At 57.3% G+C, this 25,969-nt stretch overlaps 10 protein-coding genes across 10 annotated transcripts; 4 read left to right on the top strand and 6 right to left on the bottom strand.

The window, feature by feature from the left end:
- Positions 1-2,376: 2,376 nt before the first annotated feature.
- On the bottom strand, positions 2,377-5,052 carry BKCO1_11100013 (glycerol-3-phosphate dehydrogenase; the record flags this gene model as incomplete). Its single annotated transcript, XM_020270465.1, has 4 exons — positions 2,377-2,465; positions 2,840-4,159; positions 4,209-4,468; positions 4,526-5,052. The coding sequence occupies 4 exons, from the start codon at positions 5,050-5,052 to the stop codon at positions 2,377-2,379; spliced, it is 2,196 nt and encodes a 731-aa protein (XP_020125063.1).
- Positions 5,053-8,691: 3,639 nt separating this feature from the next.
- On the bottom strand, positions 8,692-10,332 carry BKCO1_11100012 (peroxisomal-coenzyme a synthetase; the record flags this gene model as incomplete). The annotated part of the gene is made up of 2 exons (XM_020270464.1): positions 8,692-9,662; positions 9,762-10,332. 2 exons carry the CDS (start codon positions 10,330-10,332, stop codon positions 8,692-8,694), a joined length of 1,542 nt encoding a protein of 513 aa, XP_020125062.1.
- A 377-nt stretch (positions 10,333-10,709) lies between these two features.
- BKCO1_11100011 (g-patch dna repair protein) lies at positions 10,710-12,474 on the top strand (the record flags this gene model as incomplete). Its single annotated transcript, XM_020270463.1, has 4 exons — positions 10,710-10,884; positions 10,966-11,448; positions 11,503-12,212; positions 12,280-12,474. 4 exons carry the CDS (start codon positions 10,710-10,712, stop codon positions 12,472-12,474), a joined length of 1,563 nt encoding a protein of 520 aa, XP_020125065.1.
- A 573-nt stretch (positions 12,475-13,047) lies between these two features.
- BKCO1_11100010 (dihydroceramide delta-desaturase) lies at positions 13,048-14,394 on the top strand (the record flags this gene model as incomplete). The annotated part of the gene is made up of 3 exons (XM_020270462.1): positions 13,048-13,200; positions 13,246-13,524; positions 13,645-14,394. 3 exons carry the CDS (start codon positions 13,048-13,050, stop codon positions 14,392-14,394), a joined length of 1,182 nt encoding a protein of 393 aa, XP_020125064.1.
- A 503-nt stretch (positions 14,395-14,897) lies between these two features.
- Positions 14,898-15,825, bottom strand: BKCO1_1110009 (ycii-related domain protein; the record flags this gene model as incomplete). The annotated part of the gene is made up of 3 exons (XM_020270473.1): positions 14,898-14,942; positions 15,251-15,554; positions 15,740-15,825. The coding sequence occupies 3 exons, from the start codon at positions 15,823-15,825 to the stop codon at positions 14,898-14,900; spliced, it is 435 nt and encodes a 144-aa protein (XP_020125061.1).
- A 1,020-nt stretch (positions 15,826-16,845) lies between these two features.
- Positions 16,846-17,277, top strand: BKCO1_1110008 (uncharacterized protein; the record flags this gene model as incomplete). Its single annotated transcript, XM_020270472.1, has 1 exon — positions 16,846-17,277. One exon carries the CDS (start codon positions 16,846-16,848, stop codon positions 17,275-17,277), a length of 432 nt encoding a protein of 143 aa, XP_020125060.1.
- A 222-nt stretch (positions 17,278-17,499) lies between these two features.
- On the bottom strand, positions 17,500-19,159 carry BKCO1_1110007 (methionine type; the record flags this gene model as incomplete). Its single annotated transcript, XM_020270471.1, has 6 exons — positions 17,500-17,556; positions 17,615-17,863; positions 17,929-18,192; positions 18,226-18,851; positions 18,932-19,054; positions 19,117-19,159. 6 exons carry the CDS (start codon positions 19,157-19,159, stop codon positions 17,500-17,502), a joined length of 1,362 nt encoding a protein of 453 aa, XP_020125056.1.
- Positions 19,160-19,851: 692 nt separating this feature from the next.
- On the top strand, positions 19,852-20,932 carry BKCO1_1110006 (uncharacterized protein; the record flags this gene model as incomplete). Its single annotated transcript, XM_020270470.1, has 2 exons — positions 19,852-20,039; positions 20,167-20,932. The coding sequence occupies 2 exons, from the start codon at positions 19,852-19,854 to the stop codon at positions 20,930-20,932; spliced, it is 954 nt and encodes a 317-aa protein (XP_020125055.1).
- Positions 20,933-21,397: 465 nt separating this feature from the next.
- On the bottom strand, positions 21,398-22,754 carry BKCO1_1110005 (outer mitochondrial membrane protein porin; the record flags this gene model as incomplete). Its single annotated transcript, XM_020270469.1, has 6 exons — positions 21,398-21,427; positions 21,504-21,623; positions 21,706-22,389; positions 22,454-22,542; positions 22,598-22,631; positions 22,710-22,754. 6 exons carry the CDS (start codon positions 22,752-22,754, stop codon positions 21,398-21,400), a joined length of 1,002 nt encoding a protein of 333 aa, XP_020125054.1.
- A 1,712-nt stretch (positions 22,755-24,466) lies between these two features.
- Positions 24,467-25,006, bottom strand: BKCO1_1110004 (type 1 phosphatase regulator ypi1; the record flags this gene model as incomplete). The annotated part of the gene is made up of 2 exons (XM_020270468.1): positions 24,467-24,720; positions 24,799-25,006. The coding sequence occupies 2 exons, from the start codon at positions 25,004-25,006 to the stop codon at positions 24,467-24,469; spliced, it is 462 nt and encodes a 153-aa protein (XP_020125053.1).
- Positions 25,007-25,969: the final 963 nt, after the last annotated feature.

The following is a 25,969-nucleotide window of genomic DNA, read 5'->3' as shown; positions in this document are numbered from 1 at the left end:
AAGGGAAAAGGCGTTGGTCTAGATTCCGTGCCGAGCCTTTTTTCCCGCGCCCCTTGTTTGTTCTTCGGCTTTGATTCCTCTAGTCTCGGGATATCCGACCTTTTTTTTCAGTTTGTGCCTTTTTGTTTCGGCAAAGCTGCGGGAGCCGCCGTTCTATTGCGTCGTATTCAGGATTGCGTCAGACGGAAAATCACATGTCAAGTCGGATCGTCGGACTTGGGCAGTTGAGGGCCCGACTTGCGGTAGCTAAGCAAGACGTTGAAACCGGCAGAGAGAAGTAACTATTGCAATAGTCTCGACCATTTGCCCTAGTCTGCGCTTTACATGATTCATCTTCCGTTTTACACCCATCAGCCATCACGAACTCTATCGTGAAGCATGGATGAGCACTCATAGAAATCTGTCCACCATAGCGATATACTACCCGACCGCTGTTCTACTTCACTTTCTCCCACCGTTATCGTAACCGACCGTCATATCTGCAACTTCCTCGGCAACCGAGACATGCGGCAGATAGGCTCCTTCCACCCCCTGTCTCTCAACCGAAGTCTAAAGAATGTCCAATCCAACCACATCGCCCCTGTGTCCGTGACTCTGCATGCGCCCAGCCCAAGAGGAAAAGCCCACAACGACGCACATCAAAGAGACACGAAAGAGCAAAGGAAGCAAACATGGCCATTCTTTTTTCCTTCTCCATGCACTCATCGACCGACTTGTCTCAGATGAGAATATGTCACACTTCCTTTTAATCAACGAACTGATATATCTATTGCAATCACCAACAAACTTTCCTCCTCTTCTTCCCACACCCACCAATCACGTAGTAGCACTACACGAACAACATCCACCCACCCACACACACTCTCTCTCTTCCCCTCTCGGCTAAGCGAGAAAGCAACAACAATAACAACAACAACTGGTGGAACACACTCGATATTGAAACGAACCCAACGATCGATGATCTCTACTTTTTTTTTGCGCGCGCGTGACAGTAGTATACGACACGTACAATATACCTAGTCCATTAAAGCCCGACCGTCCGTCCGTCCGTTCCCCACGGATCACCCGTCCTTTAGGAAGGCGACAACATGATACCTACAAGGGGGGGCTGGCTGGCCGGGGGAGGGTGTGTGTGTGTGTGGTGGATGGAGATCGTGATCGATTCGATCGCACGTAAAACAAAATTGCTGATCCCCTCGATTGCCGGCCCCCCACCCCCACCATCATCGCTGATGAGCAACCCTGAAACGCTCCGCGGTAGGTACGCCTGACTCGAGTCTATTCATTGTGGTCTTTTCGGTTCGTCGTCCATGGGAAAGAAAAGAAAACCAATGGGACCCGGGAGTCAAGTGGAGTCAAAACGAACCACCACAACTCCCTGCAGCGAAGCATTCGGCAACGGGCGAAAGAGCAGCATCATCCAGTGACCGCATGCTTCGTTGATCCAAAATCACAGTCAATGTCAGAGGTGAAGACCCTCACGGTTGTTTCAAAATAATCATCGTTCGTCTTTCCCTTCATCACTGGTCCGACTACATACGCCTGCCTACTCCTTGCTGGCCGATTGCCTTGATCAATAACGGTGAACAAGTGACCAACGATACCACCACCCATGCTTTTCTTCGCGATACGCCCCCTCCAACCCCTCCAACTCTCTCCATCCGCTGCTGTTCTAGCATCTCTATTATAAAATTCGAGGGGAAAAAATAACGAACAAGGAAAAAGAAGACGGAAAGAGGTATGATACAACATCGGGGAGTCAAAGATCAACAAACTAGATGGGCAAGACATCTCGTTCAAGCGTAGCTTGGCGACGAACATGAACACGTTCCACACCATGTGAACATGAGCCACGGGGCGTAAAGACAACAACATACCAAACGCTTCACATATCAAGCCGAGCGCACCACCTACGCGCCGTCGCATATCTCCCCACTCCTCTCGACAGGGAAATTTTTTTTTCAATCTGCTGGTGACACAGCAGCGACGCGACACGAGATCCAGACGCAAGCAGAAGGCGAGGGGGGAAACAAAAAAACCAAGGTAGGACCGGGCGACCCGTGCGATGCTCCCCCCACGTGGCTGTGGTGCGCCCGAAGGGTAAAAAACGGCGGTGCTAACGAAACGCACCGGTCTCGCCTCCCCGCCGTGTGTGCTTCCAGATCGAGCGGCGTGCATGCCGAAGAAGAAAAGAGGGGTCAAACGTCAGAGCATATGCACGCACGGCCCGCGGGACAGCTCCGCTAGCAGCAGCGGGTCGGCTGGTCGGCACAGGCGCGCGCTAATGCAATCGACATGGTGTAGTCCGACAGGGCACCAAAAGGCGACGGTGGTGTTAGAGGCCTGAGGGTTCGGATGCCGGTCTGTCGCCCTCAATTATTTGTTGGCCGGCGAGTTGGCACCCTCGACCGGGTTGTGGCCGGACGGGATCCTCGAGTCCGAGGCCAGAGTCTCTGCGGGGTTGTCTGCAACGTCATACGTTAGCTTGGTTGATCTCATGTTTTTCGGCCATGGTGTGAGATGTGGCTGCCAATGCCTCGGAAGCGTAGTCCTGCTAGACCATGGAGAAAATTTTCTGTCTCCAGGGCATCTGTCCTCCGTTGCACGACCGTGGTTCGAGTGCTTAGTGCACTGCAGTAGCGTTGCAAGATGCAGCACACCGGCGGTTCGTGCAACGGTAGCACCAGGAGGCACTGACTGCTACCGCGTGTACATTGACACCAATGCAGTGCATCGGACACACCCAGCGATCCTCGTACAAGGTAGATAGAAGCGGGGCAGACCCGTTCCAGATCGTCCGAAAGGCGAAGCGGGAGGGAAAGGGGCAGGAGATACTCACCATGCCTGGCATAAAGACCGTACTCCTCATCAATGTACTTTCCGACCTTACCCTGCTCGACCTCCTTGCGGGTCAAGGAAAGCTTTCCCTTGGGCAGACCCATGCTGCCGAGGAAAGCGATGGCATCCTGCCATTCGCGCTCTTGCCTCTTCTTGTCCCAGCCAAGCTCGCCCGACATGATGTCAATGACATTGGGCAGAGCCTCAAGGGCAGCCTGAGCGTTCAGGAAGGCAAGACGGGTGCGTCTCGCGATGACATCAACGGCGTTCTGCGCATACTCGTGGCGGACGGCGTAGCGGACCTCGCCGTCAATGAAGGGGTAGAGCGGGGAGATGCGCTTGCCGCGAACGGGGTAGCGCTGCTCAGTGGGGTCGGCGAGAGAGCAAACAGTCCAGGCGCGATCACCGTAAGCAGTGCAGAGGTGCTTGGCAACGTCCGTCTCGACACCGAAGTGCTGGATCAGGTTGATGAACAAAGTCTTGCTGAAGCCATGAGCACCAATCAGACGGACCCTGTGAGTCTGGCAGCTTCCGTCAAGCACAGCCATCTCGTCAATGACGTCGGTGCCAGAAATGCGCGGGGGGTCGGTGATGGGCTTGGGCTGCAGGTTGAACTCCTTGATAGCCTCGTCGACGGTCTGCTCAGACATTTCGCGGTACGTAGTCCACTTGCCGCCAGCGCAGGTCAACAGTCCAGAGTCGGAAACGGTAATCAGATGGTTGCGGACGAGTCCCTCGGTCTTCTGTGCCTTGGGGTCACGGACCAGAGGACGAATGCCAGACCAAGCTGCGAGAACATCGCCGCGGCGCACGTTGATATCGGGAGCGAGGTAACCACTAATCTCGTTGAGGATCCAGCTGATCTCCTCCTCGCCAGCAACAGGGTTCTGCTTGACTTCGGTGGGAGCGTCGGTGGTACCGGCGATCGTGTTGCCATGCCAGGGCAGGAAGAAGATAACGCGGCCGTCAGAGGTAGAGGGATCGATCAGGCCCATGTTCGAAGGACTGAAGTAACCGGGGAGAATGACGTGGACACCAGAGCTGGGCGCAACGATTTCCTTGACTTGGTGATCATCCATCTTGCGGATGGAGTCGGTGAAAGGACCAGTCGCGTTGATGATACCCTTGGCACGGATGGTGAACTCCTGGGGAACCTTGCCGTTTGCCTCGTCAATGCAGTCCTTGACGCGAGCGCCGTTCAGTCTGCCATTGGCGTCCTTTTCCAAGCCCGTGACCTCAATGTGGTTGACGACGGTCGCGCCGTACAGGGCAGCCGTCATTGCCAGCGAAACGTTCATGCGAGAGTCGTTGTGAGCACCATCTGCGGAGAATTAGCGGCGGCCCAGTTGCTGGAGGCGTGAGGCACCTACCGTAGTAAACCAGAGCACCAACGAGATCGGACTTCTTCAACATGGGGAAGGCGTCAAGCGCCTTGCTCTTGGTGAGGAAGTACGAAGTCTCGATGTTCTCAGAGCCAGCCAGGAAGTCGTAGAACTTGGTTCCGGCCCAGAAGTACGGGGCCTTCCACCACTTGTCGATGGGGATCATGATGGGGAGCCATTGAGACAGATGCGGGGCCGTGTCCAAAAAGTAGCGTCTTTCGCGGAGGGCTTCGACGACGAGCTTGTACCTGGAGGCCGGGGTCAATTGAATTGGCGCGGGGTGAAGCGGGGGGCGCAAAACTTACTGCGAGTAGTCCAGTTCCCAAACAGCCTTTTCCAAATACCTGACGCCACCGTGCACGAGCTTGGTGCTCTTGCTGCTCGTGCCGGAAGAGAAATCATCACGTTCGACCAATGCAACCTTCAGACCGCGGGTAGCGGCGTCAAGCGCAATACCAGTACCAGTGGCGCCGCCGCCAACGACCAGGAGGTCATAGGCGTCGTCGCCGTTCGCGTCACGAGTAGAAGCCGAGTCGTCGGAGCCTACCAAGCCAGAGAAGCCCTTCTTCGCCTTGTCCAGGGCGTGGGTCACGTTGCGGGCGCAGCTGCTCTTGAGGTCGGCAATCTGCTCCTCGCGCGACTTGACCCTGGGGAAGTTCGGGGGGTTGAAAACGCCGCCGGCACCGTAGGTGGGCGGGGGGACAGCGGCGGCTTCGTTGCCGGGGATCTCGCGGGGTCGCAGGGAGGCGTAGAGGAGACCACCACCGGCGGTGGCAGCTCCCAGGGAGTAGAGAGCCGGCTTCAAAAAGCGCCGGGCGCCTTTGGAAGCCATTGTTGGGCGGGGTGAGAGGCGAGAGGGGGGGAGTGAGGAGGGAGGGGAAAGGAGAGCAGCCCGGGGCGGGCGGGTAGATATTGGGTGCGCGCTGGAGCTGGCTGAGGCGCGGGAGACGTGGGTGTTGGTTAGGGCAGTGGGTTGGCGGGCGGTCGTGACGTGCGCCGGCGCCCAAGCTCCCACGCTCCCTGACGCGTGCGCCCGGCGCCTCCGCCCACAGGCAACAGGGGCCCACGAAATTTTCCCGCCCACTGCGCCCTCTCTGCGGCGGCCAAAGCTGCTCGCAGCTGGCGACTTTTTGGCCGTCGCAATGACGCAGGCAGCGCCCGGCAGGAAGGCCGAGCGCCACCCGAGAGCCAGCCAAGTCAAATCGACTCCACACTTATGAGCTCAGGCGCCGGCTGCCCCTTGGGGTCCGCGCCAGCGCCTCCGTCTTTGCAAGGCCCCGCTCGCCAAACCTGCCTCCCGCCAGCGCTCCGCCCGCCGCCCGCCCATGTGACTGCAGCTTGAACAGTCTCGCCTCAATCTCGCAGCTCCTTTTCGCCAGCCAAGCGCGCCCAGAACCGGCCCAATGCAGACGCCCCTGATCCCCGGCCTCTGTACGGAGCCCGACTCCGCTCAACAACCCCGTGTTGGGCGTCCCAAGCTCCACGGAGCTCCACGCAGCTCCCCGCCGGCCGGAGCTCAGGGCCGCGATCGGCGCCGGGGTCCCTCCAGACAGCTGGAGGACAGGTCTCCAGTTCTTTCCAAGATTCCCATGCCTGGAGAACAGCGGGGGCACGCCTCGCCATTACGCCCTCCACCGTCATACATCGTGAAATCGCCATCGCTGCCACTGCCAGACTCCTCTCCGGTCCGACTGCACGTATGATCCCGGCTGCTACGCGCACACCCATCTTCATATGAGGTCTGGGTCGTCTTCTTTCCGGATGTCTGGTGTCCCAGGTCCCAGGTTCCGCATCGCAGGTCGACCAGATATGCATACCAGCGGTTGAGCCTCATCGACCCGGCCCCGTGGTCCAATCATGTCGGCATCGGTAGAACAACGTGGCGCAAAGACTGCGGACCCTCCGTGCCTCTGAACCGAGGGCAGACATAAGAATGACGTGCATCCCCATCCCCACAGGAGTTTTGCCAGGAATCCCATCATGGAGAACCTGGCGCTCTCGACGATCCGAGTGGAGACAATCCCGAATCTGACCGACTTCAACAAATCCGCCTGGCCACTTGACTTTCCGATGTGTCTTCCCCAGAAAATCCGACGCCTTGTGACCGCAAATCGCCAATCTGGACTTGGCCACCACTCTTCGGCACTGTGACTACCGCCCTAGTTCTGTCCGGCCCTACCAACGGAGCATCTTGTTCTCTTTCTCCTCCGGTTCACGATTGCTTCTGCATCGGGTTTCGGGATTCACAGTGGGTGCATTTGTACGGTTTTTAGTATTAACATGTACGTCCGGATATCTGCTGCAGCTGGTCATGGGGAAAGGCTGTCTGAACCTCTATCTCCATTAGGATATCTGCTTCGACTGCCCACATAAAAGATCACAGTAGGCAAGTCTACGGCGAACACAGAAGGAAACTGACCCTTATGCCCCTGAATGCTTCCCCTCTCTAGAGATGATGGACAATACTGAGTTATAAATAGATACCGCGATTCTTGTTTCAACAACAACCAAGCAGAACAGCTCGTTTGAGTTGCACTGGCCGCGTGGCCCAATGGCAAGGCGCTTGACTACGAATCAAGAGATTGCAGGTTCGATCCCTGCCGTGGTCATTTTTCTTTTTGCCCGCGTGCAAGAGGTCTGTTGTGAGGATCTGCGTGCATTGTAAAGTTTTTTTCAACGGCGCCGGTGTTGGCGTTCAGTCGCGCACGGATCATGGGGCAACATAGCCGATCGGCAACGCACGGACGCCGACTCCCAACAACCAGACAGCCGAGCAGAGCCTCCTGCAAGCCCCATGGCAAATCTCGTTCCGTTTTTCCGTTTGCCAGCCACATACGAGGCTGATTGGGCTTCAACGTCTCCGGTCAGGAGATCTGCATTTTTCGCCATCTGCCAGCTTCTCAAGCTCGGGGCAGACCCTGCCTAACCAGCAAGACAGCCCCTGCTTTCCTTCCTTTTTTTTTTTTAACCCCTTCCCACACTCCTATTGTTTCGTGGCTAACAATTAGAGCCCGAGTCGGAGTGCGCTTAACGTTGCGAAGCTTGTCCGCTTGGTATTATTGCAACACTGGGGATGAAGTGTTCAAGCGTCCGTCAGCAAATGCATGCACGACATTCTACAGAAGAGCTCCAAGTACCTCGACTTTTATTATACTACTAAGCACTCCGACCCCGTAGGCTCTTGAGGCAAAGCTTCGTATCCCCTTTGTTGATGAATATGACGAAGTTCGCGTATCCAATATCCCCTCCAGTCTGATCCGCAACGTTGTCTCAGAGCAAAGCATTTGACCATGGAAACCAAGCAACGGAAACAACACCATGAAGGAAAACCTATCCCCGCCCGTGTTCGTCTCTCTCAAATCAACACGACAGCGAACATTCTCCAGCGCAACGGCCATTATCCCATCATCCGCAACGTTCTCAACCCCATTCCGGCCATGGAATGGACGTTACTGAATGTCGACCCTACGTGGCGAATCGAAGCCGGATTGCGGCGTGATCCGGAATCGAACAGAGTACTTGTCTTTTCGGCGGTGCTTGACAGTATCCCTTTGAAGATCGGGATAGGTCCGTCCTGCATCAAAGGTCTATGGAAGGCTTCACGTGACCATCCTACTTCGGGAGGGATGGGATGACAACGTCAAGCTTCCAACGATATGCGTACACTCTGAGCGCTAAGGGACGCGTCGGGGGTGGCATAGGTAAAGTATTATTGCATGGCCGTTCGGAGTATGTGTTTTTGTAGTAAGTAGTGGTTGAGTTACTTAGAAAGGCATCTGAGGAAACATTCAAGCCTAACTCTTCCTTGGCATATGCAAAGTCGCAGGGCACGAATAAAGAGAAAGCAAAAGTGTGGAGACCCCGTAACTTTTAAAGGGCGTTTGTTTTGCGCTGTCGAGCTTCGGCTTTGGTGTATGGCGGAAAGGGTCTCGAGAGGATGGATGACATGGATGGAAACCATAGATTCAGACTCCTCGCGTATGAGGCGCTAACATCTCAGGGGAAAACAAATATCATGTCCCCTGGTGCACACTGGCCTTTACTCGTGTGGGTAGTTGGAGTGTCCGTCCGAGTAATTATATGATTAAAACCATGCATCTGCGTCCGCATCATTGCTTCCACTACCGATGCAAGGGAATCATACTATCTTCCGCGAGAAGCGGAAGGCACAGTTGTAGTGCACTGCACTGCCTGCCCACGAAGACCATCAAAAAGTGCGGGGTAACCTTGAATTTGAGCTCAAAGAAAATTTCATATGCACGAAATTTACAATCGTGGGGGAATAAAGGGGGGGATCCGAAAGCATACAGCAAGGTACTCTGATCTATCTGTGTATCCTTTGTGTAACTCGAGAAAGCGACAGAGATATACAAAAGCTGATCTAACAAACTGAAAAGAAAAAAAGAGTCTTCGATGGCTCTAGTATGCTTGCAAGTGGTATGTGTGAGACAATGTGACTCCACCTCGTTTTTTACAACTTCGCCTTTGCCTGCTTGAGCATGGCATCAGCGACATTCCTCCGCTGAATCTTGCCTGTTGCCGTCTTCGGCATGATATCCGTGAAGAAGACCCTCTTGGGCAGTTTGAACTTGGCCACACGGTCCTTGAGCCAATCCTTCAGCTCGCTCGCAGTAAGCTTCTGGCCCTCCTTCAGCACGACGGCAATGCCAACATCCTGGCCGTACATCTCATCGGCGATGGCGAAGCTGACGGCCTCGGAAACGGCCGGGTGTTGCGCCAGGACGTTGTCGAGCTCGATAGGGGAGATCTTCTCGCCGCCCTTGTTGATGAGCTCCTTGATGCGGCCGGTGATGATGACATAGCCGTCTTTGTCGAGCAGCCCCTGGTCGCCGGTGCGGAAGAAGCCTTCCTTGGTGAAGCTGGACTTGTTGGCGTCCGGGTTGTTGAGATAGCCCTTGGTCACGTTCTCGCCGCGGATGCAGATCTCGGCCTCCTTGCCCTGCGGCACCTCTTTGCCCTCTTGGTCAAGGATCGTGATCTCGACGCCCTGGCCGATGCCGACGCTGCCCGGCTTGCGCGGACCGTTTTGCGGCAGCGGGTTGGATGTCATTTGGTGGGCTGCTTCGGTCATGGCGTAGGCTTCAAGGACCGGCGCGTCGAATGTCTTCTCGAGCTCGTGGAAGACCTTGGGCGAGAGCGGGGAGGAGCAAGAACGGATGAAGCGGATGTTGGGCTTGGGATTGGGAGGTGGGTTCTTGAGCAGGATTTGGTGGATAGTAGGTACAGCGGTGTACCAGTTGGCCTTGTGCTCGTTGAAGTCGTGCCAAAACTCGGAGGCAGAGAACTTAGGAGGAACAATCACGGAGCCGGCGGAGTGGAGCGGGGCGAGGAAACCTGCCAGCAGGCCGTGTACATGGAACAGCGGCATGACTAGCATAGTACGATCCTGGGGAGAGAGCTGGTAAGTCTTCTGGATGTTTTCTGCGCACCCGTTAGCAAGTGACACGCATAGAAGGTAGAGTCAACCGTCCATGCCCAAAGCATGTAGTCAACGGCACACTTGATGAGGAAGCGACGTACTCATGGTTCTGGTGAGGTTGCGGTGGGTCAAGGGCACTGCCTTGGGCCTGCCAGTGGTGCCACTGGTGTGGAGCACAAGGGCAACATCGTCGGGCTGAGCCTGCTCGACCTTCTGGTTCCCCTTGCCCTTCAGCTTTCCCTGGTCCTTGACGTCCAGCACCACCTCGTTTCCGTTCCAGTAGCACTCGGCAATGGCAGCCTGGTATTTCCTGGCAGCCCTGACAGCAGGCGAGTCCTGGGCGAACTGGCCGCGGGGCACGAGGGCGACAGCGGAGCTGAGGTCGTCGATGTAGAACTCAAACTCGCTCTGCTTGTAGGCGGGGTTCAGAGGGGCGGCAATGGCTCTCTGCCATGAGGCGGCGAGGAAGGAAACGATAAACTCATAGCTGTTCGGCAGGGCAATGGACACTGCCGAGGCGGGCGAGATTCCCAGGGCAGCAAGCTTCTTCTGGAACGAGACGACCTCGGCGCTCAGCTGCTGGTAGGAGACGGTCAAGGCTGGGTTACCGGGGATTATGACGGCAGTCGACTGCGCCTGGGGCGAGAAGGCATTGGCAAGAGTGGTGGCCATGGCGATAGGTAGGTGGGGGAGGCGCAGAACGGCAAAGAGACAGGAAATCGCGCGCTCACACGGGGACAGCACAGGCGGCCGGGAGACGTTAAGTACTCACACGATGCACGTCCAAAACGGTTGATCGGACGGGAGTCGGCAGAGGGAGAAGTCGGGATAGCGAGCCGTGGGCGTGTCGGCCGATTACGCCATTGCCATGCGGGACGTGCGCCCGAGCACAGACGCCGACTCTCCGCGCGCGCAGCCCACCAGCCTGTCCCGCCGCGAGCCAATCTAAGCTTCGCGCGCATCCATCACTTGCGACAACTCCCACTCCGCACCCGCAGAGCTCCTCACCACCGCCCGCCCGCTGCCCTGCCCGGGCCCGCTCACCCGCCATGGCCCAGGACAACGCTGACAACGCTCCGGCGCGCGGCTTGTCCTCGTTCGCCAACCTGCTCGGCTCCAATGCCGGCACAATCTCGAGCGCGCCTGTCATGTACAACCAGCAGCCTGGCCCCGATGGCCAGCAGCAGGACGCCACCCCCGCCAAGAAGCAGCAGATCAACTCAGGTACCTATCGCGCGCCTCTCGCGTCTGCTTTCGAAAAGATGTAGAATAGTGACTTATGCAGCGTCGTGTTAACCCGAGCAGCAGCGCTCCGCTTCCAGCCCACCAAGCGTCCGCAGGTCCAGGCTCAGAAGAAGACCAAGCCTGCCTTCCCCAAGCCCGTTGCACCCGCCCAGGGCTCAAGCTCCCCCGACCCGCAGGCTGCCGCAAACAAGTCCTCGGGAGCTGTCGCGCTTGCTGCAAACCCGCCCTCCAAGGCCTCGCTTGCCGACTTCCTTGGCAATGATGCTGACGAAGGTTTCTATGCCGCCTCTCAGCCCAGGGAGCGCGGCGGTCGCAAGAACAAGAAAAAGAAGAAGAAGAACTACGAGGCCCAGGAGCAGAACTGGGACGACATCTACGACCCGACGCGCCCCAACGACTACAACCAGTACAAGGGTAGCGAGGAGCAGATGCGCGAGATCGGAGAGTGGAAGGACCTGCTCTACCGCCACAGGTCGCTGAGGGAGCTGTCCAAGGAGTACCCGGAGAGCGACGAGGAGGAGTACGAGCGCTCGCACAGCAAGCGTAGGTCGCACCCGCGCCCGAGACTCGGGAAACGCCTGGCTGACACAGTCTTAGCTCAATTTGCTCCGCCGAAGAGCTACAACTTCGCTCCGCCTTCCGACCTCAACACACCCACGCCTCCCGTCCCGTCGGCTCCCGCTGAAGCATCCGATGACCCGAATGGCGAAGATGCCTACGCCCGCCGCGTGCGCCTGAGTGGCCTGGGTGCTCCGCCTCCCCCGCCTGAGGAGTCTGCCGATGCGCTGCCTCCTCCTCCTCCTACAGAAGCACCCCCGCCGCCTCCGGCCGATGGATCCATCTCTCGTGCACCTGTGCGCTACAACGTTCCGCCGCCCGAACAATTGTCGGAGAAGCTGTCCGAGGAGATTGCCGCTGAGGAGGAAGAAGCAGCCCGGGACGCGGAAGATGGATCACGCTCCAAGGCGCCTGGCCAGAAGGGCTTCGCTCAGCGCATGATGGAGAAGTATGGCTGGGAGAAGGGCAAGGGTCTCGGCGCTAACGAGAACGGAATCATCACGCCGCTCGCGATGAAGGCTGAGAAGCGCAAAAAGCTAGCCGACGCTCAAGGTGGTGGATGGGCAACCCCTGCTGGCATGGGCAAGATCACGGGTGGTAAGAAGGCCAAGGTCAGCGAGGATGAGGGCAAGCATGGCAAGATGAGCGCTGTTGTCGTCATGAGCAACATGCTAGTCGGATTGGACTTGCAGCAGGAACTCGATGATGGCAGCCTGATGCAGGAAATTGGCGAAGAGCTCGACAAGGCTGTAAGTCCTCACGTGCTAACCTTGCGTCAATTGTTCCCCCACGATGGTTAACAAAGATGTTCTGCAGGGCGGTCGCATAGAACGCATCTACATTGACCGCTACTCCGGAAGCGGCGATGTTCCAGTCTTCGCAAAGTTCACGAACGAGCTGTCGGCATTGCGCGCCGTCAACGCCATGGATGGCAGGGTGTTCAACGGCAACACCATCCACGCCCGTTACTTTGATGTCGACAAGTTCGAGCAAGGCGACTACAGCCTCTAATTTCGGAGAAGCAGAAGGCAATGGATGAGTGGTGTTGGCGTTATCACGGGCATTTTGACAGGCAGGCAAGGATTGGCACCTGAATTGTATTAGTAGGATTTCCAGCGATGAAGTCCGGATGAATCCAGAGCTAGTGCTCTGAGCATGAAGGCAACTTTTTTGAGTAGATGCCGCAACAAATATAAATGACACAAGTTTGCTGTGCCAACTCTGAAATGCGCACTCGGAAGCGTGGGAGAGCGGTGGGAAGTGGCGGGAAGAGCGGCGAATCAAGATGCTGGAGCTACAAAGCGTGCGTATCGTCTGTCTATCAGGCCAGCCGGAAGGCCTCGATCCGGATCGGGGCTGGGGCTGATGCAGGGCCATGTGGGTCACACGTGGAGCAGCAGTGGCGGGTTTGGGTCCGAGAATTAAGCAGCTCAGGCCAGAGTCACCCTACGCCTATCGATACGGGCCCCGGCCGCGAAATTCACCTCCACGTCCTGCCTCCACAGCTTCTTCCTCCCTCCACTCCACTCGCTCAGTGCGATTTCTATTTCTCGTTCCCTCGTTTCTTGTCCGCCGCCGTCCATCATGTCATCGTCGGTCACGACCACGACGACCGTCGAGTCCAAGACGAAGAATGCAGAGCCCGATTTCTTCTGGACCTACACCGAGGAGCCGCACCGGACACGGCGCATGGCCATTATCAAGGCGCACCCGGAGGCAAGCACCCAACCCCACGCAGTCCGCGCCACCGGAGCTCCTGTGGCTAACATGTTCACTCAGTAGGTCACGAAGCTCTGCGGGCCCGAGCCATTGACCAAGTACATCGTCGCCGGCGTGGTCGCGCTGCAAGTAACCTGCGCCTACCTCCTCCGCAACACGCCCATCCTGTCCTGGCCCTTCTTCCTCACCGCCTACATCATCGGGGCCACGGCGAACCAGAACATCTTCCTCGCCATCCACGAGATCTCGCACAATCTGGCCTTCAAGTCGCCGCTGGCGAACCGCCTGTTTGCCTGCTTCGCAAACATACCCATTGGCATTCCATACAGTGCTTCGTTCCGGGTGCGTGCACACATCCGACACACACCCCAGACCTCGCGGCACTCCCGCTTCTAGCAGAGGGCGGGGTACACACACACGCAACAACTAGACAAGACAAAAGCTAACACCCACCGCCCACAGCCCTACCACCTCACGCACCACAAATCCCTCGGCGTAGACGGCCTAGACACGGACCTCCCCACCGCCTTCGAAGCCGTCGTCCTCGACTCGGTCCTCGGCAAAGCCTTCTTCGCGACCTTCCAAATCTTCTTCTACGCGCTGCGCCCCATGTTCGTCTACCAGCTGCCCATCTCGCGCATCCACCTCTTCAACATCGCCTTCCAACTCGCCTTCGACATCGCCCTCGTCCGCCTCGCCTCGTGGCACTCCTTCATCTACCTCCTCGCCTCCGCCTTCCTCGCCGGCTCCCTCCACCCCTGCGCCGGCCACTTCATCGCCGAGCACTACGTCTTCGAGCGCGACACCACGACCAACCGCCGCGCCCCCGCGACGCCCGCCGCCCGCGCCGCCCTCGGCCTCCCCGTCGCCGCGCCCGAGACGTACTCGTACTACGGCCCCCTCAACTTCTTCACCTACAACGTCGGCCTGCACAACGAGCACCACGACTTCCCCGCCGTGCCGTGGAGCAGGCTGTGGGAGCTCAACCGCATCGCGCGCGAGTTTTACGACCCCCTGCCCCAGCATCGCAGCTGGGTCGGCGTCATCTGGCAGTTTGTCTGGGACAAGGAGGTCGGCATGTGGTGTCGGGTCAAGAGGGCGGAGGGCGGGAGGAAGGTGGGCGGCGGTGGGCAGGTGAAGATTGATAGTGAGGGGTGGAGGGAGGAGGAGCTGGGTGCGAATGAGGCGGGTTCGATTCCGGGGGTGAAATGAGTGAGAGAGAGAGAGAGAGAGAGAGAGAGAGACTTGTTGAGGAGAGGAGAGGATGGGGATGGTGAGGGTTAGGTTCTGATTGCAGTGGCGGGCGTGTGGAACGGGGATGCTTTGTGAAGCCCCGAGGGATATGGTAGGGTTAATGAACTGGAAAACACGTGTGATGATATATGTATATAGTATCAAGGGGAAAGAAGAAGCCAGCGGCTATGACACTCCTTCTCTCTATGCAACGTCTGCGAAGTAGCGTGAACGGATGAGTCGAGAAGGAGCGAGGCTCCACAATCATCACTCAGTCCTCAAGCAGAATATACATGTGGGAAAGAAAAATCGCGCTCTATTCATTGCTGGCGCGTCATTGTGCGAGGTCATCACATAGCTAGCTACCCCCTTCGACAGAGAGCAAGACAGACCGAATCTAAATAAAAGAAAAAGCCAGAAAACTATATTCTTGACCTGTCGTTCTTGTCGAACGACTGATGTCCTGGTTCCTGCTGACTGAGTCACAAAGGCTTCCGGATGGCGCTCTTGAACGGGTAGATCTGGACCTGCATGTCAAAGGCGGTTAGCACGTGTGCGTCTGTTGCTTTGACAGGCAGGGGGGGGGTGAAGAAGCTTGAACGTATCAACGACAGAAAGGAACAGAACACCAATCCTCGCCCGCTGCTCGTCCAGTGCACTTGGTTTCCGAGAACCAATCCCTCCCCCACCCTGGTTTGCTCCCTGCCTCCTTCAGACGTGGAATGACGAACGCCAGAAAGGAAAATCCGAAAGAGTAATCGAGAATTGCAAAGAAAGCGAAAGAGAAGCAACAGAACAGAGAAAAACGTAGAGACAAAAAAAGAGACGAACGTACCTTACTCCAGTCCCAAACCTGGTTCTCGGTGTAGACGTCCCTCTTCAGCTTCTCCAACACCTCCTCCTTGGTGGCGGCCCACGCCAGCATCGCGCTGCCCAGCATCTTCATCGGCTCGCCCTCCTTCGGCACGTCCTCGAGGAAGCCACCGCCCCACAGCCAGAAGTCGGACGGGTACGTTTGCAGGTTGGACAGGTGCTGTCTGTTTGTGTGGGCGAGGAGAGTTGTGGATTGATTAGCCTGGGTTATTTTTTTTGGGGGGTTTTCTTCTTCTTCTCGCTCCTTCTTTTCTTTTTGTTTTCTTCTGTGCTTCAGCTATGTCGGCATCACGAGCCAACAGACGTGCCTTGCAGCAGAGAGAAAGAGAGAGAAAAAAAAGAAAATGGAGGCGGGATGTAGGGTCACGAAATTGACAGTGAGAAAGGGAGAAAAAAGAGTTTTGTGCTCAAAAGTGGGGGGCCCAAGGGAGGAAGAGTCGGTGGGACTTACTGCCTGACTTCCATACGACGGGGCAGGGCGCCATCCTGGTCGGGCAGGATGATGAGCCATTCGTATTTCTGGGGCTCGGACGACATGGTTCTGATGGTGGTCTTGTTGAGGCGGTTGCGTGGGGTACCGGTGATAATCGATGAAGGAGGAAAAGAAGAAGCCAACGGAAGAGCTCGGTGAAAGGTGAAAGCAGTTGGGCGTGCGGCGGTCAACGGTGAAAGTCGGCGGACGGTTGCGGCAACGATCATAGAGGCCGAGTAGCAGCTTCTGAGAGGAGTGGAGCCTGGGTCTTGTCTCCCTGCTTTCAGGAAGAACTGGGGTCCCAAGTGGTAGGTGGGGGGAGGCGAAGGAGAGGTGACGAGAGAGAGTCGGAGGATGGAGGGAAGGTTTATATATCCAGTGTAGAGTGGTGATTCCCAAGATAGACGAGACACGGTGATCTTGCCAGCCGAGTCAGGAAGGAATGCGAAATGAGGGCAAGTCGCGCGTGACGTTGGCAGTAGCTGCGTGGATCCTCCAGTTGACTTAGCAGAGCAGAGCAGACCAATTGACGAATTGCGATGTCGTACGAGGAACGGTCGGCGGAAGAATAATCCCGCGTGTCTCCGGTTAATGCACAGCGTAGGGCGTGGATTGTGGGTGGTGGGAACGAAAGGCCAGGCTGCATCCGACTTGCCCCACCTGCCCGCTGCTGCAAGCCCCGAGGCTCGGCACAACGCCCTTCGGCGGGGTCGTTGCCATGTCGCCCTTTCCTGCTTGCAACCATCACGCCTTTTTGCCCAATCCAAGTCGGCTTGCTCCGCCAACGGATACTTCCGACTAGCTGGCTTTTCATCGACCACTGCGTCGTCTCAAGCTCTCCTGCCCGCCACCCTTCTCATCATCCCACTCCCCGCGTGCATGTCCTGAAACAAACATCTTCCGCTCTTTGTTTCAGCAGGGCTACATCATCACGGCACACATCTAGCTTGCTGCCCCATCTGATCGCAGGGGACAGCAGAGACAAGACGAGAATTAGAGAGGAAAAAAAGAAAAAAATATTATCCCGCCAACCACCTTGAAAAGCCAAGCAGAGCCCACGCTCATCCCGCAGGGTTGGCTATAATATGGCCCGCGATAACGAGCATTTCTTCCCTGATCGTCACGCCGGCGCCGGCCGCCGTGGTGATGATGGTGATGACCATGGTGGGGCCGACACGACCAGCGGCGAGTACAGCGCCGACTTCCAGTTGCCCCTGCCGCCGCTGGCCGACGAAGATGCTGCCTTCCTCCGAGCCGTGGCGGCGAGAGCTGAGGCCGATGCATCATCATCATCATCGTCAGCATCACCATCTTCGTCCCGAGGCGCCCGTCGTCACCAGCCCCTACTCCGCAGGTTAATTACCGCCTACGGTGCCGAGTCGTCGGCACGGGGCATGCAACGCGGGCTGGCGCCCATCTATCAAGGCTATCTGCTGCGCATGTCCGATGGTGTGAGTGTTGACGAACTGATCAGCAAACAAGGTCCTAGCGACAAAAGAGGAAGAGAGAAGCTGTAGCGGATCATGTTCACGCGAGTAGCACCGGCTGAAGACCTCTGTCGGAGCCCTTGTGTGCCAGTTGTTTTGTAGCCTTCAGTGATTGTTCTCGACATGTTTTCATTTTTCCTTATCTGTTCGTCTTCCCATGCACTCGATGTACTTTTCGTCAAGTCAGTCAGCTGGCATATCCTGTGAAATCCCAAAGCAAATGAAAAAGCTTTAATGATGGCGCGCAAATCCTTAGTAGTCGTCGCCCCGGCTGATGACCTCCTTAACATTGGGACGAAGAAGGATGGTCTGCAGAACAAGGTTAGCCAAAGCCGAACGAATGACTTGTGATTTGGAAGATACTCACGTGCTCGAACTGGGCAGTGTAGGAACCCTTAACATCGCATAGCGGAGGGTATGCCTCGACGATGCCGCTCTGGACAAGGTTGTTGAGACCGAGGAGGTACTTGTCATGGCCCAGACGGTCCAGGTACCTGCGGCAGAAAGGCAGGGTACCGAAGTTCTTGTTGATAGACGTGAGAAGCGACTTAGCCGACGAGACGCGCAGCGCCACCTTGGGAGCGTCGACGCGCCTGGCGTAGTGCGATGTCTCCATCTGTGGGGGTCGTCAGTTTCAGCCATCTTCGCGTAGAAACATGAAGCACGTGGGGGAGCACGCACGTCGTCCCGGACATAACCCTTTCCGGTACTTCCGAAGGTCTCGATGGCAAATGTTTCACCCTCCTCCATCTTGGTCTGGTCGGAGCCCTTGACGATGGGCACGCTCTTTCCACCGTGAATCTCGAATTGGTTGATGTTGTGGCCGTTGAGGTTGCGAATACACTTGACCTGGTGTGTCTGGCCGTCAAGCTCGACTTCGTAGCTCTCCATGACCTCCTGGATAGCGGCGCCGATGTCAGACATGCGGACGTCAATACCAGCTTCCTAGTCCACGATTAGCCAACAGAGCCTGCCTACACAGCCGTCAATGCTTGCCTTGATGCCGGTGTTGGTCGCCTCCTTCACAGCCTGAAGCAGCGGGTCATACTTGTGGTCGAACGCCAGAGTGAAAGCACTGTCGACGATTCTGCCGTTGATCTGGGCGCCAAAATCAACCTTCATGACGTCCTCTTGCTGCAGCACAATCTTGTTGCCGGCATTGGGCGTGTAGTGCGCAGCACAGTGGTTCAAGCTGAGACCGGTAGGGAAGCCCATCCCACCCTTCAAGTTATCACCCTCCTCCAAGCCCTGATGACCAGTCAGATGGCGCACGCCGTCCTCGATGCCCTCGGCAATCTCGGTGAGGGTCATGCCCGGCTTGATGGTCTTCTGGGCCCACTGGCGCACTTGGCGATGGACCTCGGCGCCCTGGCGGTACTCGTTGAGGAAGTCATTGTTCATGCGGTCGAGGTGGCGCTTCTCTTCGTTGGTGGTGCGGTACAGGTTCTCGTCGCGGTACTCTTCGATCTGGCCCTCGGGGTACTGGCCGTTGGGGAACAGCTGCGACACTGGCACACGCGGCGGGTCTGATTGCTTTGATGCGCTGCCGCCAGCACCGCCCTTCTTCTTCTTCTTTCTCGGCTTCTTCTTCTTCTTCTTCGCTTCTGTTGTAGACGGCGACCTTGTCAGAAATGCGCGGATCGAACGGCGGGCCGGAACGAGGCCAATGATGGGGAGGGCATACCGCCAGTAGGGGCGCCGTCGGCAGGAGCATCGCCTTCCTCGTCGTCGTCGCTCTCAGCGTCGCCATTCACAGGCGCGCCGTTGGCTGGGGCGCCCTCGGCGGGCTTGCCGTTGGTCTCCTCTACTACGTCATATCAGCACACTGGCCTTTTCCCAGGCCGGAAACGAGGTCGCGAAATGACCTACATTTGAGGTCCTTGATTCCCTCCGTTGCTGCTGCGGCCGCCATTTTGTCTGGTGTGAGAGGGTTGTCGGCTCCGGGAACGGTGGGGCAGCGGCTTAAGAGGCGAGCAGCACATCTTGATAGTGGTCCGTGCGACGCGGCGTTCGAACGGACTTCCGGCGTCCGCCTGAGTTGCAAGGCTGAGAATGCCCGCGCTCGAATCTCTTATATCTTGCCGGAGATCGGAAAGATTGATCTGATGAGATGAGGACGCGTCTGTCTAGCAGCCGACAACGGACTGTCTATCTCTGTTGACTCGAATGGGTCATGGCGAGACACGGCCATCATCGGTCAAATAAGTAGTTGCCTGTCCACTCCGCGGCGAACCACCGACTGCGGGAAAAGTGGCCCACAAACCGCTGTAAAAAGACCTAAAAGCATGCTAATACTTTACAATACTACCACAAAAGACTTCAAGGCCATCTCAAATAATTAGCAGCAATTTCTGAGTGGTGTTCTCGAACTCCGAGAAAATCCATCTGATATCTCGAGCGGCCACATCTAGATAAGACAGCCTATTTTACCAATGCTCTGGGCCCGCTTTGCTTGGCGGGACCGCCGCCCGCAGTACCCTGTGCACTTCCGCTGTCGGAGACGTCATCATGGACATACAACTACTCCTACTCTCTTCCCACCCACCTTGAATCGACACCACCACAATCACTCTTTCCGCCCTAGATTCAATCCAAGAATGAGGCATGCCACGCCTTGTGCTGTCTCCGCGAAACCCTCATCAACTGCTCGCCGCACACCGGCGGCAACAATGCAGCAGCCGCAGCGGCGCACGCCAGTTCCACGCCTCAATCCGGCGCGATAATGCTGAGGCACAAAACCACTACGATGCGCTCGAGCTCCCCTTCACAGCGAGCGCTGCGGACATCAAACGGTAAGAGCAAAAAAAACCCCCCCCCAAAAAAAACCCATCCATCGAATCGACCACCGCCATCACAACGCCGCTCCGCCACTTCCCTCCCACCACACCCCCAACTAACCCGAACCACCACCCCCGACAGCCAATTCTACTCCCTCTCCAAACGCCACCACCCCGACCGCAACAAAGGCGACCCAGCCGCCTCCTCTCGCTTCGTCCGCATCAGCGAAGCCTACCACGTCCTCGGCACGCCCGACAAGCGCAGCCGCTACGACCGCGACCTGGCGCGGCAGCACCCGCACGCCCACCACGGCACCTCGTCGCCCGCGTACGCCGGCCCCGCGGGCTCGCGCCCGGCCTCGGGCCTGAGCCGGCGGCGCACGCAGTTCCGCGGGCCGCCGCCGTCCTTCTACCGCAACGGCGCGTGGGGCGCGCACGCGGCGAAGCGCTCCGCCGCGGGCGGCTACGACGGCAGCAGCAACAGCCGCAACAACCCGTACTCCGACACGACGGACCACCACAACTACGCCGGCGAGTCGGGGGAGCACACTTCATCATCATCCTCATACACGGCGGGGGCGTTCGGCAGCGGCGGCGGCTTCGGCGGCGGTTTCGGTCCCGGGCAGGCGACCCGCGGCGACGACGCGGCGCTGCCGCACTGGGACCGGGTGGCGCACCGGCGGACGCAGGAGGGGATATCGGCGCGGCTGAGCCGGCGGGCGCGGGCGCGGGGGGAGACGACGGACGAGATGAAGAACGGCGGGGGGCCGTGGAGCCTGCTGATCAACTTCTTCGTGGTGGGCGGGGCGATTGCGTTTGTGGCGAGCATACCGAGCTGGTTTCATCACAACAGGAAGGAGAAGGAGAAGATGGGCGGCGGGCCGGGGGTGGCGGTGGCTGGGAGGTGAGGTGGGCGAGCTGGGTTGAGGTTGAAGTGAAGTAAAGTGGTGGGAGTTTCATGGGTCTGGTCTAGAGGGAGAGAGAGAAAGAGATCCGTGGGCGCGGCGAATTGGTGACAGGAGGCTTGGGTCTTTTTGGATACTTGGAATTACAGGGCATAGGCAATGCGTGGCGAAGCTCCTTTTGTTTTTATTTCATGGGCAATAGATCGGTAATTGGTACGATTCCCTCTGGTTTTGCTGCTTGGCATTGTACATTGATCATTGAGATCGGGAGCAATGCGGACGAACGTTTTGTTAATGTATGCACGTTTTCTTAATTGTGTATCTTCTTTGAGTACTCAAGAATGCTCTAGCGTTACAGGGCCTCACCAACGAAGAGAGGAAAAGCTAAAGCTACAGGGAAAATCAAAAGTATCCATCTTTCCGTCCCCTAGTCCTATGTCTCCATCCGCAAACCGCTTTTCGTCTCGTCTAACCCTCGAAGGTGAAGGAAGCGCCAACCTGGAAGTGATTTGTTAGCGCATGCTCATCCTCGGTTTACGTATTGTATTTCAGGAGGGGAAAGTAGGTGATTTACCTTGTGGCCGGCCTCGTTGAGCTTCTGGGCATCGAGGGAGGCGCCGATGCCGAAGGTGAAGCCCTGGTTGATCTTGGTGTTGTAGGCAAGGGAAGCAATGCCGCGGTCGTTGATCTTGGCCTGTTTTCGGAGCAAATTGTATCAGCCATGCTACCCTTTCCCCCTAATTGTTCTTGAGATTGCGCTCCCGCAGAGCACTCACCTTGGCGAAGGACAGGGGGTCGAGCTTGTACTTGCTAGCAAGCTCAATGCCGACGGCGGAACCGGACTTGGCGTCCCAGGAAGCCTTGGCGCCAGTCTCGACGGCGGCGTTGACCTTCTGGTAGTAGGAGGCAGTGAAAACGTTCAGGTTGTTGGTGGCGGTGATGGCAGCGCTGTAAAGGGGGGTCTGGTAACCGACGGCGGCCGAGTAGCGGGTGATGGCAGCCTTCTGCACGTCATAGCCAGCCTCACCACCAACGAGGAAGCCCTCGTGGCCAACAACACCGTCGACGATGGCGGTCAAGTTGCCGGCGGCCGAGTAGTCGAAGAAGGCGCGGGTCTGGAAGGCGGGTTGCTTGAAGGTCAGGTTGAGCTTCTGGCCCTTGTTGCCCGAGCTGGGCGCGAAGACCGAGGAGAGCTCCGCCTTCAGGCCCTTGGTGAAGGTGTTGTCCAGCTCAACCTTGGTGTTCAAAACGTTGGCGGTGTTCCAAGACTCCGTGACGGTGATGCCTGTTTTCGTCGAGATACGCATTAGCCCCAGTAGTTCGAATCCATGGGCCCCTGGTGGACCCGGCACCCCCGAGAACGTGAAGAAGCCGTTGAAGCCGTTCTTCTTTCTGAATGGTGCAATTAAAGATAGGTGTTGGATAGATATACCGTTAGAGAGAGCCTTCTTGCCCTCGACCTGTTTTGCGCGCAGATGCGATCAGCGGTCACTCCAAAGCGCGCGGGAGTGCTGCGAGACTTACGGAGCCGTTGATGGGGCCATCGTGGGCAGAAGTGCCCTTGGTGGTGACGGCGACGCCGTTGGGGGACTTGAGCTTGACCTCAAGGACCGCTATCGGGGTAAGTCAGTGACTGGGTCCGTACGGGAGTGCGCGTCGCAAGCTCACCAGCGGCGGCGTGGTAGAAGTCCTTGTTCAGGAGCTGCGGCAGGCAGGGTCAGCATTGGCAGGCGGGCGAGCAGGAGCAATTGCGCGAGGATGCGGCGGCATGCAAACGTACGTCGTTGGCCGACTTGGGAATGTCGCTGAAGGCGGGGACGGACATGATGGCGGTGATGCGGCGGAGAAGAGGATGAAAACTGGATCGGCGGGTCAGCGAGCAGGCGCGGTGAGATGGAGCGATGCAGTCGTACCGATGATGTGCTTGGGGGATGGTGTTGCGCTGGGGGGAAATCGCGAAAACAAAAGAGAGGAGCTTGGGGCCGGCCGGCCCAAGTCCGCGTCGGCAAGCCGTCGCGGAGCAATTCGGGGCACCACGTGCCCACGCTCAGCTGCGCGCACTGGCTCCTCGCGGTGAACAGCCCGGCCGCTGCCACTGAGCTCCCCATGCCTTTCTGTTGGGATACCCTGCGTTTGATCTCCTCCGAACCGACCGAACCGGCATCGCGCCCTGCTGACTAGTCACCGCGAAGCCAGCGCGCCTTCCCATTGGCCGTGCCTCTTGCATGCGTTGTTCCCCTTGAGCACGCGGAAGGAAAGTCACCTAGCCTCAGGCCTTTCGCAGAGAAGCTATGACTCCTTGTCTGACCCACTTGGCCATGTTGATACCCAGGCTACCACTTGTTCCTTTCGTCCGCGTCCAGGAAAGCCAGCAGAATATACCGCGCTTGCATTATATTATATATTCGTCATTCGACGAGGTTGCGATTGCTGCTTGGAATAACGTGTTCCACTGCGCTATCATGGACGGGGTCATGGCATGGCCAATAGCTTGAGTCGCTTAGGTTACCATGTCGACGGCTGAAGAAAACACACGATTGAGAGCGCAGCGTATGGTTGGCTATCCCAGACAAAGTATGAGGTCCGGTTCAGCCTCCTTCGCATACATGACTAGTCAACGTTTAAGTATCTGTCAGAATCAGTGACAATGTGTCAGTCGGTGATCACAGCCGTGTGCAGAAAGAAGCTATTCGACTGGATGATCTATTAAACGCTGCTACTACGTCCGTACATGGTATTTATATGGATGAACGAAGAAAGGGGTACCCAACAAGGGTATTGTCCATGATAACACGTTGCTGAATAGGTATGACCCTGTTGGGTTGATAATGACGATCATCCTCAACGTGATTGAATATACGTGATGGTGATGTCCAACACATTGCCCTGGCTAGTCTGCGCTCTTTCAATATAAGGAGTAGAGATCCGGTTCGTATGCAGAAGTCCGTCAGAGCATGCTTTATATACGATGCTGAGAAAAGCTGCTATTCCTGAACCAGAAATGTGCCCTCTAGTTAGTTTTGCAGACCAATCGGAGAATTCTTCTGCGCCTGGGTCCGTGACAATTTGACAGTGAACAAGGCAGTACGCGCTTGATGACGATGCCCTGGAACTGGCAGTTTGAGAAGGGTCACACAAATTGATAACGAACGAAACTTGGCATTTCTTCGAGCGATTGCAAAGGGAGGTTATTGAGCCCAACCGCTCCTGAAAACCGAAAAAAAAAAAGGTACAAGACAACATTCGGGAATGCCGATGAAAAGAATAGGGAGAAACGGCGCTCTGGCGAGCCGTTCAACTGCATCTAGTCTATCCTAGACCACGATGAGCCATGTCCATGTGCGATGCGAGAGCCGCCGAAATGCCAGCTTGTGACCCAATTTCTTGCTTACTTTTGCCTCCAACCAGAGACTTGAAACGATAGTAAGACCCGAACACCGTCGCTTGATGCGAATATAGTAGCCCCAACGCCCCGCAAAGAAATGCAAAATCATTCAGTCATAAACCCCAAACACCGTTTAGTAGTGCCGACCGGACCTATTTGTCGTCCCCGCTCTTGTTCTTGTTGTAGTTGGGCATCTTCTCGTAAGCGTTGGGGCTCCTCTTCCGTGCCTTCTTCGGGCCATTCCCGCCATTGCCACGGTGGTTGTGGGCGCGACCGCGGCTGTTGGTGGGGCGCGCGGAGCTGTTGTCGGGCTCGCTGTCCGAGTCCTCATCGGAAGAGGAGTCATCGGACGAGGACTCGTCGGAGGATTCGCCGAACTCGCGTTGCTTGTGGTAGATGCAGCACACTGTGTAATCATTGTCAGCCCTGTGACCACACACGCGGTGATACCGACGCCAAAGGGCCGGGGAGCTCTCGCGCGTACCTTTCGACGACTTCTTGCCCATTCCCTCGTTGTCAACGACGTCCTCGGCCCATTGGATGTGGCGGCGCTGCACGGGCTCGGCGCGCAGGCGCAGGGTGCCTGACGGGAGGCTCAAGGGCGACTGCCCGGACTCGGTGGTGACGATGGAGCCGTTTGAGGCTGAGGCCTCGGCGGTACGCAGCGCAGACGGAACAGGGGTGTTGGCCATGGTGGGTGGTGTGGGAGGTGGGCGGTAGACGGGAGCGCACAGGAGGGGGCGGTTGCGGCGTGTGAAAGAGGCGCTGGAAGCGAAAAGACCAGAGGGCGTGGGAATTCGCGAGTGGTGGGCGGACCGTGGATGCGACAGAAACGCGCCTGCTATTGGAGGGCGTTGGCGAGGGTGCGCGTTGTATATGTACGGCTTCGTTGTCCCGTGATGATTTGCTTGTCTGGGGCGGGAGTGAGGTGACGGGCGTGCATGCGCTGCGCTGCTTTAGCGCGCTTGGCTAAGGGAAGCTTCCATCTCTGCCCAACTGCGGCTGCCGACGTCATACCGCCTTTCCTAGTAAGTTGATATGCACTGCATCAACGGCCTGCTGCCTGCCTGCCGCCCGGCAGCGGCTCTCGAAACGCCAGGCGATTCATTCTGGCCCTTTGTTCCAGGCGCGGGCGCTGACTCTCGCGCGCGAAGACCCTTGAATTGAAGCTGGAAGGGCGCGCACGCCCCCGATCTCTCGAGCACAAGCGATCGCGCTTGGATACTTCCTTCTCCCTGCATCTGCCCGACGACCTGCTAACTAATCTGCTAGACCGCGCGCTCGAACACGCTAGAACAGCTGGCAGGCTGGATGGTCGCCAGCAGGCCTTTCACCATGCCCACGTGCCATGAGTTCTTCAGCTATTTTGACACCGAGCGAGGCGGTGGCGGCCCGCTATTACCAAGCGCGGGGACGCCACGGAAGTCCTTGCTGCGGCAGCGCCCATTCCTACGCTATCGTGTACTTCGTTGGCTGCCGAAACAAGCTATCTCAGACGCCGATGCATCGGGTGATGAAACACGCTTTGACTTTGCTCAGCGGCAGCGCCTGTTCAATCGCTGCTGACTTAGAATGCACGTCGTGATACCATCTCAGAGTCAATTCCCCAGCCAAGGGCTTGGTGTGCAGAATGAAGAGAAATCCATCAACTGAAA

Source organism: Diplodia corticola (genome assembly GCF_001883845.1).
Source record: "Diplodia corticola strain CBS 112549 chromosome Unknown scaffold111, whole genome shotgun sequence".
Taxonomy (NCBI): domain Eukaryota; kingdom Fungi; phylum Ascomycota; class Dothideomycetes; order Botryosphaeriales; family Botryosphaeriaceae; genus Diplodia; species Diplodia corticola.
This window is presented reverse-complemented; position numbering and strand designations above follow the sequence as displayed.